General features: G+C 34.0%; 1 protein-coding gene across 5 annotated transcripts in view; it reads right to left on the bottom strand.

The window, feature by feature from the left end:
• The window catches only part of HDX (highly divergent homeobox), a 188,687-nt gene that overhangs the window by 17,332 nt on the left and 157,775 nt on the right, over nucleotides 1–13,580 (bottom strand). For all 5 annotated transcript variants that reach the window (XM_031660578.1, XM_031660577.1, XM_031660579.1 and 2 more), the window contains 2 exons: nucleotides 9,701–9,908; nucleotides 2,196–2,275 (listed from right to left, as the gene is read on the bottom strand). In XM_031660578.1, coding sequence (XP_031516438.1) covers nucleotides 2,196–2,275; nucleotides 9,701–9,908 — 288 coding nt within the window. The remainder of the gene's footprint in view (nucleotides 1–2,195; nucleotides 2,276–9,700; nucleotides 9,909–13,580) is intronic.

Below are 13,580 nucleotides of genomic sequence, written 5' to 3'. Positions count from 1 at the left end.
ATATGGTGATTAAAGGTCACAAATTAACTTGGAATGATTATATTTAATATATTGCATATGAGGATACGATACTATTACAGGGTTTGTGACCTGCAGGCTTTTGAGTCAGGAAAACAGCTGCAGTGAAATTACTTTCTACTGCTGCCTGGAGATGAATCCAGTATTTTGTTTTCTATTCTAATCTCTATAAAATTGGGGCTTCATCATGTCAGCTCTTCCAAGACCTCATATTTGATATTTTTTGATGTGTTTTAGATTCTCTACATATTTGGATTGGCTCTAGGAAAAACGAGCTAGGCAATTCAGGGAGGGACGCACCAAAGACCACCGTATAGATGCATGCATTTAAATAGGTCTCATATGCCTGTTTGATTTGTCATCCATGAATAATTGGGGGCACTCAAAAGTTATAGGCAGAGGAGATTACCCTTTGAAAGTTTGGAGTTTTGTTTCTAAAAAATCAATTGCTTTTTGAAAAATTAGGTGCCTAAATGACTGTGAGTCATCCCATGCCATGGCTTCATTCATTATCTTCAAATATTCGCTGCAAAGGAGATTCAACACAGAGAAATTCAGGCTCAAAATGAGCATGTCTTTAAAGGGAAAGAATGTTTCAATTTGTAAACTGTATATGACTTGCATACTAAAACTCAAATATGTAGCAGAAGATTATTAGTTGGTGGAATTTAAGATGAGCACAATTCATAACCATAGAAAACAATTACTAGTAGCTATCTAATAAAAACACGACTTTGCCTCATAATCAAAGCTGTTTTCCTGTATGCTTGTTGAACTTAGTGTTAGAAGGGTCAAACATTGACTTCAACCAGGACTCAAATCAGTAAAACACAATCCTAAACTATATTCTGCTTATAGAAAACACTGTTATATATTATTGTTATTTAACAACAACAACAACAACAAAATAAAACAGCAAAACTATTTTATGCTCTCAACTTTTATTAAAGACATGTGACAGGACTACGCTGTGAAATAAATAATGCTTGTAATGAAAGTCAAGGTAGACCCTAAAGTCACAGCCTTTTTGTAACAAGAAAAAAGGTCAATTATTTGGCTATTTTTTAATGGCTGCAATCAAACACAGAACGCTGATTCAAAAGTAAAAACAAAAGGACAATGACATTCCCCTTTATATCTGACTCTTAATACCATTTTGATTATAGGATTACTTGATAGGGCAGAATATAAACAGATGTTGCTAAAACAGCTGCATAGGGAGCATCACTATCTGTTTACATTTTCACAAAACCCACTTTACTCCACGCACAACCTACTTCTATTTGCTATTCAAACATTTAATACTACCTTTCCTCCTATATTGTGATTTTTAAGATGACTAACCAGAGTACAATTTAACTATTAATAGGAGGAAAAAGAGTTCCAAACACACCATAGATAAGTATGTTCTGAACAGAGAACTCAGAGTCAGAAATTTTTGCATACACGTGCCACAACTAAAAAAGGTTTCCTTCAGGATCTCATGCCAAACTCTGTTTTAATTCTGCCATCTGTCAAATAGGTAGAAATCTGTTCTTTGCTAACCGTGTTGAAGAAAAATAACTTGTTAGCCAGGCGCGGTGGCTCACGACTGTAGTCCCAGCACTTTGGGAGGCCGAGGCGGGCGGATCATGAGGTCAGGAGATCGAGACCATCTTGGCTAACACGGTGAAACCCCGTCTCTACTAAAAATACAAAAAAAAAAAAAACTAGCCGGGCATGGTGGCGGGCGCCTGTAGTCCCAACTACTCGGGAGGCTGAAGCAGAGAATGGCATGAGCCCAGGAGGCGGAGGTTGCAGTGAGCCGAGATCGCGCCACTGCACTCCAGCCTGGGCGACAGAGCGAGACTCTGTCTCAAAAAAAAAAAAAAAAAAAAAAAAAAGAAAAAGAAAAATAAGAAAAATAACTTGTTATATATAAAATGTCATATACGTACCAAGTATTGGGTTTTTATATTTGCAAATCTCCTCAATCAAAAAATTAGTGATACAAATGACAGCATTTTAAATTTTATTTACTAAGCCCTCAAAGATATGTAATTTCACTGGAAATAGTTCTGTTTTGGTTTGTGAAGTGGAGCAAGACTTTATTCTGAAAATGAGAATATTTTCACCAACTGGATACTTGGACTTGAAATCAGCCATGTAATGAGAAAAGAATTTCAAACTGTACATACCACATTATCTGTGGATACTGCATGGTGGTCCTCTTCCTTATGAGCCCTTGCCTCATTCGGAACAACTTCATTGGGCTCTTCTATAGAAAAAAAGAAGCCATAATTTCGTTTTTCATTTCGCAAAACTTTCTTGAGAATACTATTTTCAAGATCATTTAAATAATTTCTCTATTATAAAAAGACACAAATGGCAAATTCATTTCACACGTTTGATGAACAATTCTACTTCAAACGATGTATTCTAAAGAAATAAGTAGAGATGGGGGCAAATACAAGGATGGTCACCACTGTCCTATTTGTAATTGAAAAAATGGACAAAAACTGTATCCTTAACAATTGAGGAATAGAGAAATTTAGAATCTATCTCTATAATAAATATTATGAAGCCACCAAAATTGAAGTAGAAGAACGGTAGTGATAAGGAAAATATTCATGTTTTACTGGCAAGTGAAAAAATGAAGGTAACAAGCCTATTTTGTGTATACATATAATATTAATTTTATTTTAAAATATATAAACTTTACTATATAATTTAAATAAATTTATTATACAAATATGTAAATTTTCATGGAGAAACACTAGGACTGTTTCCACCAAGACATTGCCATTACTATTTCTAGATGGAATTATGGGTAATTTTTAATTTTTCTGTTTTCTTTTTGCTTATATGTGTTTAAATATTTTTCTACAATGAACATTTGTTTCTCATTCAAATAAGGAAAAAGTGATAACATAATTTTCAAATCTATGATATAAAACCATAAATCCAGAGCATTTCCAGTTTTGTGAATGTATGTGTGTACAAACACACTTCTGTATATATGCTAAGAGAAAAGAGTGGCAAAAATATCCCCTCATCCTTATTTTCAGAAGGGTTATCATTGAGGAATAGGGTTGTTTCTATTTTTTATTGTATTTCCCAGTACTTTCTAAAATGAACATGTATCCCTTTTCTGATCAAAATTCAATATTCTAAAAATGAGAAAATAAGTAAAAGAAATAAATTAATTCAGAGAAATCAGACTACTAAAAAACTCTCCAGGCTGAGCTAGGGGAACTGATTGGTTCAAGGCACAGGGTGTCTGCATGTATAATCCCTTCTGTTTCAGATTACCCTCCACCAGCCCCTTAAAAAAACAAGGTAGCAATGTTCTTCTCTCTCTATCTTTTTTCTTTTGGCACAGACATGTTGTGGAGATTATTTGAATAAATACTAGTAGAATTTCTTGATCTCATGGTAACTGACATTTTACTTCACCTTAGGAAGCAGAACAAAAATATTTATCAGCCCTCACAAATTTTTCTAAGTCTATTCCTTTTCATGGAAAGAAATATAAGGGTGCCTTGTGTGAGCATGGGGGAATTATTAAGAGGAAAATGTGTTTGATCCAGGAACTCACATATGACTATATAGAGAATTCAAGTTTAAGATATTCAGAAAACTCTTACCAGAATTTTGATGCAAAGTCCACTACAAACACAATTTAAATGTTTTTGTCTCCTCTGCCATATTTTTTAAAAATTAATTTTTTGGGGGTATATTTGAGATATACAACATGATGTTATAAGATACACACATACACACATACATATAAATTGTTTCTGTAATGAAACGAGTTAACATATCCACTATCTCACATAGTTACCCATCCCCACCCACGAGCAGCTATAATATATTCCTTTAGCAAAAATCTTGAATAGAGTACATTTATTAATAGTAATCCTCATGTTGCATATTAAATCTTTTGACTTGCTCATACTACATATTTGCTACGTTTTATCACTTGACCTGCATTTCCCTATTTCCTCTCCCTCATATTCTGATCCTGGTAACCTCTTTTTTTTTTCTGTATCTGTATATATTTGACTGTTTCCCCACCCCCACCCCCACCCCCCGCCATTTGCCACAACATGGATAGACCCTGATATGGTTTAGGTCTGTGTCTGCTCCCAAATCTCACGTCAAATTGCAATCCCCAATATTGCAGTTGGAGCCTGGTGGGAGGTGATTGGATCGTGGGGGTAGATTTCCCCTTTGGTGCTGTTCTTGTAAGAGTGAGTGAGTTCTCAAGAGATCTGGTGTTGAAAGTGGGTAGCACCTCACCCCTCTTCCTCCTGTTCCAGCCACGTAAGACCTGCCTGCTTGCCTTTCACCTTCTGCTATGATTGTAAATTCCTGAGGCCTCCCTGAGAAGAAGCCAGCAACATGCTTCCTTTACAGTCTGCGGAACTGTGAGCCAATTAAACCTCTTTTCTTTATAAATTACCCAGTCTCAGGTATTTCCTTATAGCAGTGCTAGAACAAACTAATACAGACCTGCAGGACATTATGCTAAGTGAAATAACTGAACACAGAAAGAAAATATTGCATGATCTCACTTATATGTGAAATCTTAAAAACAGGTCAATTTATTTTTTTTTAAAGAATGGTTCATAGACAGAGGAGCCTTTACCTACTCATTATTTAGACATTTCAAATCACAGACATTTCAATTCCTATGTAATCAGCAACAAAATGTAATGAAGGAAGGGAAAAAGTGTCATCAGACAGTATTAGCACTAGTGGCCTCAGAAGAGAGTTTATATTGCTCATCAACAACGTAACATTCTTTGCAGGTTTGCCTTATATTCCTATTCTCCTTTTCTCATAACTTTGTACACAGTTCTGCTTTACTGGCAACATATTTTGTACATGGTTTGGTTATTTTGGAAGATTTAAATTAAAACTATATTGAGGATTTCTAAAATAAAAGGATGTGAAGTGATACAGTTGAATAAAAAATGTTTTCTTTCGCTTACAGAAGCTTCAATATTTGTGAATGTTTGAAATCTAAACACTATCTATGTGCCTGGTAATTCCCCAAGAAAAGCAACTTTGCTAATTGGATAATAAAGTGGAATTATTACCAGTTAAAGCTCTAGAGGGCGCTCTATGTGGTGGCTCTATATACTCGCACTAAGTAACTGCATGTAGAATTATCTTTCATGTGCATACCCATATAATAGATACAGCCGGAAAAAAAAGAGGCTTTGATGTAAAATTCAATGACATAGATGTTAATTGTTCTCATCTTTAAAAATTTTGCTTCTCGGGATAGTAAAAATCTTTAAAATTGTTCAAACGCAAATTTATTTTTCACAGTCTATTAACTGTAGATACAGAAAATAAGGAGCTCAGTCATGTAGCTATTACTTTTGCTAGAGTTTGCAGTTGTGGGAGGGGTGAGCTCAGGCAGGGTTTTTTTGTTTTTGTTTTTGTTTTTAATCTTTCCTAACAACACTTCTTTTCTCTTCACCACTACACAGGGAAAGGGAAGGTGGGAGGTGGAAGGCGGAAGTTAGAGGTAAGTCAGAAGCTCTAATACGTATTAGGAAGCATCTACCCTCTCAGAAACAAATGAATGGAACTGAAACTGCTAAAAGACCAGCAGCACTTTTTTTGACTCTTACCAAAGCTGCCTTTTACTGCAATAAAAAAAAAAAAAAAAAAAATCTTAATTTTTGCTTATACAGATTTTTCTAGAATACTTTAATGTGATTTTCAATTGATTTTTAATACATAATACGTAACCCTAATTTAAAGAAATCTTTCCCTTCTTAGATATGCAGAAGACTCTAATGCTACTGAATCAATAGCCCTATTATAAGCAGTCTGAATTTCAGTTGTTAGGTTTTTGAAGTACTATGGGCACTTAATTTTATAATAATCTAAAAATTATTTTTTCTTTATATTTCTTAGATGTAATTAATGGAAATTTCAAAGTAGAAATATATTTAAATACATTTTCATAAACTGGAAGGAAAATGGTTAGCATATTTTAAAGGCATGATATTAGTTTAGGCCAGATGATATGATTCACTTAATCAAATGAATCGGATTAGTATTCCCCACTAGCAAAATGAGGAAAAGAATAGGACATAACTAGTAGGAAACTGTACCAAAAAGGGCTCTTTTCAGTATCTGAAAAAGATTTTTTGCTTTTCTCTTGCAATTTCTGTGAGAATGAAAAGGTTACCATGCAGCTGTGAAAAATAAACCACTGATAAAAAATTCTAGGCAGTCACACTTCTGATCAAGTGTTTTGTGATTCATATATTAAATTCTCTTTCTTCTTTTTATCGTTGTGTCTTGATTACTGTGCCAGCGATTTAAAGAACACACCATGACAAAGAATGTCAGTGTAGGAGCAGTGGTCCATTCAGAGTGGACCATTAAGTGGTCTTTAAAATTAACTTTCACTTTTTTTCTTCAACTACTTATTTTTTAAAATTATCTTTTAGGTGGAGAAGTGGGAGTTGGGAAATGAAATTTCACTTAGGGTCTTCTGTACTTTCTCTGAATATTTTCTCTCAGCTTACCCACTCAAGCACAGACACACACAAATCTCTACTTCCCCACTCTCCTTCAACTAGCCACTACTCAGCAGGCTCTAAAACACCAGTCATGAGTCACTGGGAATATCCAAGTATCTCCAGGCACATGCAATTTAGTAAACACTAACAAATGACAGAAATGGTTTAAAGGACCAATTATATTAGAAATAAAGGGCTTGGAAATGGTGCAATGTTTCTTTTTTTCTTGATAATTTTAAAATCTGCCTCACTATTTTCCTGTACACTCAATTCTCTTGTATCATCTTCAATATGAATAACAAATGTTAGGAGAGAGAGAGAAAGAGAAGAGAGAGAGAGAGTGTAAGAGAGAGAGAGAGTGAGAGAGAGAGAGAGAGAGAGAGAGAGAGAAACTTGAATATTCACATTGATAACCTTTCAAATACCTGATCTTTAAATACATGGCCCTCTTAATACTAGTAGATTTGCTTTCCCTTTCATTACTCAACCTACTGCAATCTGTTTGCTTCTCCTCTTCCCATGCAGTTAATTGCTTTTTTAAAAGAATTTCTAAAGCACCAAATTCAATGGCTTTCTCATCCCTTTTTCTACCTAACTTCTGTGAGACCATGAGACTTTTTTCATTTTTTCACTTAACTACTGAAATAATGACACCTCTTCCTTCTGAAATCTCTTTATTTATTTATTTTTCTTAATTTTAGAGACAGAAGTCACTATGTTGCCCAGTCTGGAGTATAGTGGCTATTCACAGGTGCAATCAGAACACACGGAAGCGTCAAACTCCCAACCTCAAGGGATCTTTTTCGCCTCAGCTTTCCAAGTAGCTGAGACTACAGGCATGCCACTGCACCTGACTCTTTCCTTGGTTTTAGGAAAAGCATACTGTCCTGCTTCTTCTGTTTCTGGATGTTCTTTCAGTGGCTCCCTTTTCTCCTCCAACGCCCAAATCTGGACATTTATCAATACACAGTCTTTGTTCATTGTCCTTTCTTGTTTTTCATTTTTTCACTTAACTAAATCTTCAATTTTCATGGTGGGTGACTTCCATATTTCTTCTTATGTCTTAAGCCCTCATCTGAGTTTCACACTCATATTATCCAAAGACCTGCTTGGACAGCTCTACATGGATGTCCAAACACTATATAAAATTCAATACATGCAAAGCTGAATTCATCTTCCTACAGTATTCTCTAAGTTTAATACAATGCCAAGAAAAATCTCGAATGAATTTTGGGGAAGAAGATTTGGAAAAGGCATGCTTAAACAGTTCAAATTGTATGACTAAACAATTCAATAATCAATCTACTACAAAGCAAAGAAGAATGATTGCCCTACCAGATATTAAGACATTTTATAAAGCCAGAGTTGTAAACCATCAGATCAGTGTAACAATAAGAAGTCTCACATTTGACCCACATGTGTATATGTGTATGCGTGCATGTGTGTGTATATGTGTGTGTGTGAGAGAGTGTGTGTGTGTGTATTTAATAAAAAGCTACATTCCAACTCACTGGTAAAAGATGAGTTATTCAACAGATGGTGTAGCGACTATTAGTTAACCATTTGGAAAAATAAAATTGGATGTATTCACACATCTTAAAGCAAAATTAATTCTAGGTGAAATAAATATCAAGTTGTACAAATGAAACTATAAGGATACTAGAGGCAAATGTAGGGGTATATTTACATGATTGTAGTACAAGGAAAGACTGTAATTATGACCCAAAGTCAGAAACCATAAAGGAAAGTATTGGTAGATTTGAAAACTTAAAAATTACAAAAGAAAATCTGACATCGGAAAACATCATAAGCAAAATTAAAAGGCAAAAAATAAACTGGAAAATACATTGTAAGTATTCTAAACAGAGCTCAATGAAACGAAAAGCAAAATGAGAAACGTCATGATCCTTTTTGTTTCTCAATCACGGATACAAAATCCTATATATTGTATGATTCAATTTATAGAAAATGCCCAGAAAAGACAAATTTATATCATCATAAAGCAGATCAGTGACTTCCTAAAGTTTAGAGTGGGGAGAGGGAGTGACTGCAAAGGGGCTAAAGGGAATTATTGGAGTGATGAAAGTGATATAAATTCAGATTTCAGTGATGATGATGGTTGTAGAATTGCATAAAATTTACTAAAAATCATTGAATTCTATATTTAAAATGAATGATTATATTTTGAGACAGGGTGTCACTCTGTCATCCAGGTTGGAGTACAGTGGCACAATCACTTGAGCTCCCTGCAGCCTCAAACTCCAGGGCTCAAGTGATCCTCTCACCTTAGACTCCTGAGTAGCTGGGACTGTAGCTAATTAAAACAACAACAACAACAAAAACAAACAAACGAACAAACCAAAAACCACCTTTTGTAGAGACGAGGTCTCATAATGTTGCCCTGGCTGATTTCGAACTCCTGAGTTCAAGCAATCATTCCATAACAGTCTTCCAAAGTTCTGGGATTAGAGGCATTAGTCACCTCACATGGCCTTACAATGGATGAATTTTATGATGTGTAAATTAAATCTCAATAAAAGTGTTAATAAAAATATGTCAGAAGAGAATCATATCTATGCTTGAGGACAAATGAAACATACTTCTCATGAACAGATAGTGCCATTACATGATATTATTTGAATTCTCTTTTAGAGAAACATTGAGAGGTATCATAAAGATAATCCAGACTAATTATCTTTAGCAGATGAGGAAACTAAAGCCCAATTAAATACTTTGCATGAAAGTCTCATGAAAAATCGCATGAAAAGCTAGGAGTTGCATCCAGATTTCCTGACTACTAGCCTGCTATTTGTTACATTATGCCATACTCTTTCATTATAGTGTGTTTATAATGCTCTGACCTAAACTGACTAGAATTCCAATAAAATAAAAATCATTTACTTAATTGTAATGTATGAATTGTAATAACATTTATAAATGTAAGAGATTATTATTGTTGTAGATGAATGTTCCTTGTGATGACGATGTGGGAGATTGTTTAGGTGGAGGTATTAAAAATAAATCTATTCTTTTCAAATACTTGGCCAAATGTTTTGAAGACTCTAGACTTGAAGTGCAGTAAGCTGAAAAGCAAGTAAAAAATGCATCAAATTTACAAAGGCTATTATTAGAAGATTCAGCATATAAAGTACCTTGAGAGCTTCCTTCAGACAAACAGATGGATACTTCATCATTTCTGTCATTATCCTCTCCTACTTCAGGCCCAGCTTCCTCTCCTGGTGTGAGTGCAGATAAAGAACCAGACTCAGGCTGCTCAGAGAAATCAGCAGGGCCTCCTCTTGGAGGTGGAACTTCAATCCCCATTAAACGATATTTCCTTCTTCGATTCCCAATCCAAGTCTTTATAAGAGAAATATAGGAGGAATTTTTGTAAACATAGAGAACTTAGCAGTTCTGGCCAGTAAAATAATGAATGAATGCTGCATAAAATAGGATTTAAAGGAATAAATGGGTACATAGAAAGATAAAAACGTTTATGTCAATATGCTAAAATAAAAATAATTATGTTTTATATTTTTATAACTTATTTATTTTATTTATAATTGACACATAATAATTGTACATGGTTATGGGGTACAGTGTGACAGTGTGAGGTTTCAATACATGTACAGATTTTATAATGATCGACTCATGATGGTCAGTATGTCAATCACCTCAAAATGTTAATAGTTATGACTTTTACTTTAAAATATTTATTAGCAGAAAGAAGGTATTTATATAAATATTCATACTTTTAAGCAACATGTAGTCTAATGAGGATGACTTTTTTCTGTTTTTGTTTTGTTTCTCAAGAAAACGATTCACCAAATCTTTCAAAAGAAAAATAAACTGGTTCTTTTTCAAACAGCTATAACTCTAATTCATATCCTATTTCTAATCTTGTTCTTCCTATGCAAAAATGTGCCCTCTGTTAATTTTGTTTGGCTCCATATTATTACCTTGGCATTTCAAGCACTCTGAAATTTCATTTTACTAAATTTACAACCAATTTTGAAGACATTTTGTAATGAAATAATTTTAGAGTCATGGGAAGTTTCAAAGATAAGTCTTGTTTATTCTTCACTCCATCTTCTCCAACTTCCATCTTACATAACTATAGCAAAATATCATAAAAAGGAAATTGATACTGTACAATATGTGTGTATAGTTCTATGTCCCTTTATCACACCATTCCTCTTCCTCTCCTTCCCACTATCCCTAATCTGTTTTCTGTCTCCATAACTGTGGTTTTTCAAGAATATTATATAAATGGAATCATGCAGCATGTGACCTTTTGAAATCAACTTTTTTAATTCAGCACAATTCCCTGGAGATTCATTCAAGTTGTGTGTATCGAGCCCATTCATTTTTATTGCTAAGCAGTATTCCATGATATATGTTTACCCATGTTTGTTTAACCATTTACCTGTTGAAGGATGCTTGCATTGCTTCAAATTTTTTGCTTATTATATATAAAGCCATTGTGAACAGTAACTTGCAGGTTTTATGTAGACATGGTTTTTATTTTTCTAGGATATAGGCACAAGGATGCAAATTATGGATCATATGGCTATATGTTAAGTTTTATAAGAAACTGTCAAATTGTTTTCCAGAGAAACTGTTCCATTTTACATTCTTATCAGCAATATATGAGAGATCCAGTTTCTTAGCATTCTTGCTATCATTTAGTATTGTCAGTATTTTCTAAAAACTTTTAGCTGTTCTCATAGGTGTATGTAGCAACAGCTCAACAAGTTCTTAATGTTGACAATATTTCCATGTGCTTATTTGTCATCCATATATTTGCCATCCTTTTCAGTGAAATGTCTCTTAATTTTCTAATTGAAGGGCTTGTTTGTTTTCAGTGTTGAGTTTTGAGAAGTTCTTTATATATTCTAAATATGAGTTATATGTCATATATGTGGTTTGCAAATATTTGCTCCCAGTCTGTAGCTTGAATTTCTGTCCTGTTTAGTCTTTTGCAGCACAAACTTAACACTGCTCAAAAAAATAAAGGATATTAATTTAAAATAATAAACAATGGGTTCACTGAAAAGATTGGTAAACTTGGCAAACATCTAATTGTTAAACACAGTTTAACATGGGCCTGGTGACTGGTGAGCACCTGTAGTTGCATATATTCGGGAAGCTGAGGTGGGAGGATTGCTGGAACCCAGGAGTTCAAGGCTGCAGTGAACTATGATCACATTACATTATACATAGTTTAACATAATTTTTATCAAATTCCAGCAAGATTTTTGTAGATACATATGAGACAATTCTAAAATTCATATGAAAATAAAATGAGTGAGTATGGCTAAAACAGTATTGAATAAAAAAGAATAAAGTGGAAAGAATATATCTACCTAATTTCAAGACATTATATACTTACAGTAATCAACAGTGTGTGCTATTAGCAGAGGGCTAGCCACAGATCACTGAAACAGAATAGAGAACCCAGAAATAGTCTTACACTAGTATGACCAGCTTAGCTGACTTTTGACAAAGGTACAAAAAGAATTTAATAGGGGAAGGGTATTTTTTTCAAGAAACAATGCTGGAGCGACTGGATATTCATAGGAAAACAAAAACAGACCCTGTCCTAAATCTCACACCTTATACAAAAATGAACTCAAAATGCTTCATAGATTTAAATATAAAAAATAAAACTTTAAAACTTTTACAAGAGGGCATAGAGGAGAATCTTTGGGGCTTCAGGATTAGTGAAGAATTCTTAGAAATGGTAATAAAAAGCACAATCCACAGAAGAAAAGTAACTTCTGGGGTTTTGATTGGGATTGCATTGAATCTATAGATCAAGTTGGAAAAGAACTGAAACCTTGATATAATTGAGTTGTTCTATCCATGTCCATGGAATATCTCTCCATTTATTTAGATGTTTGATTTCTTTTATCAGAGTTTTGTAGTTTTCTTCATGCAGACCTTGTGCCTAGTTCATTAAATTTATACCTAAGTGTTTAATTTTGCAGAAGCTAAAGTAAATGTTTTCTTTTTTTTTTCTGTTTCATTGATTTTTGTTCATACCTTAGTTATTTCCTTCCTTCTGTTTGCTTTGTGTTTATTTTGTCGTCTTTTTCTAGTTTCCATTTTTTTTCACTATCTTCTTTTTTTAGAGATAGGATCTCACTCTGTCACAGTAATGTGATCATAGTTCACTGTAGGCTTGAACTCCTGGGCTCGAGCAATTCTCTCATCTCAGCCTCCTGAGTAGCTAGAACTGCAAGTGCTCACCAGCCACCATGTCCAGCTTTTGTCTAGTTTCTTAAGGTGGGAGTTTAGATTATTTATTTGAGAGTTTCCTGTTTTCTAATGTACTCATTATGGTACATTTTGCTGTCAACACTACTTTATCTGCATCCCACAAATTTGACATTTTATTCCTTTTGTACTGTTCAATGTACTTTTACCTTCAATATTCTTTCTCTAATACTCTTCCTTTCTTTATGTAGCTCTGCATTTCTGACCTATATGATTTCTCTTGTATCTGAAGGACTTTTCAACATTTCCTGCAAGGCAGTTCTACTGGCAACACATCCCTTCAATTTTTGTCTGAAAAAGTCTATTTGTCCTTCACATTTGAAGGATAATTTCACTGAGTACAGAATTGTGGGTTGGTATTGTTTGTTTTTTCCTCTCAACACTCTAAATATTTCATTCTACTGCCTTCTTGCTTGCATGGTTTCTGAGGAAAAGTCAGATTTAATTCTTACTGTTGCTCCTCTGTAATTAAGGTATTTGTTTTTCCCCTCTGGCTTCTTTGCATTCCTTTTCTTTATCATTGATTTTTGCAGTTGAGTATGATATGCCTAGGTGTCGTTTTTTATTGTTTGTTTTGCATTTATCCTGCTTGGCATACTCCAAGCATTGTGGATCTGTGGTTTGATATGTTACATTAATTTAGGGAAAATTCTCAGTTATTATGGTTTTGAATATTTCTTCTGTTCTATTTTCCTTTTTTTTCTCTTTCTGGTGGTATTCCCATTGGACATATGTTGCATCTGTTATATTTAT

This window comes from Papio anubis, chromosome X, assembly GCF_008728515.1.
Source record: "Papio anubis isolate 15944 chromosome X, Panubis1.0, whole genome shotgun sequence".
NCBI lineage: Eukaryota > Metazoa > Chordata > Mammalia > Primates > Cercopithecidae > Papio > Papio anubis.
This window is presented reverse-complemented; position numbering and strand designations above follow the sequence as displayed.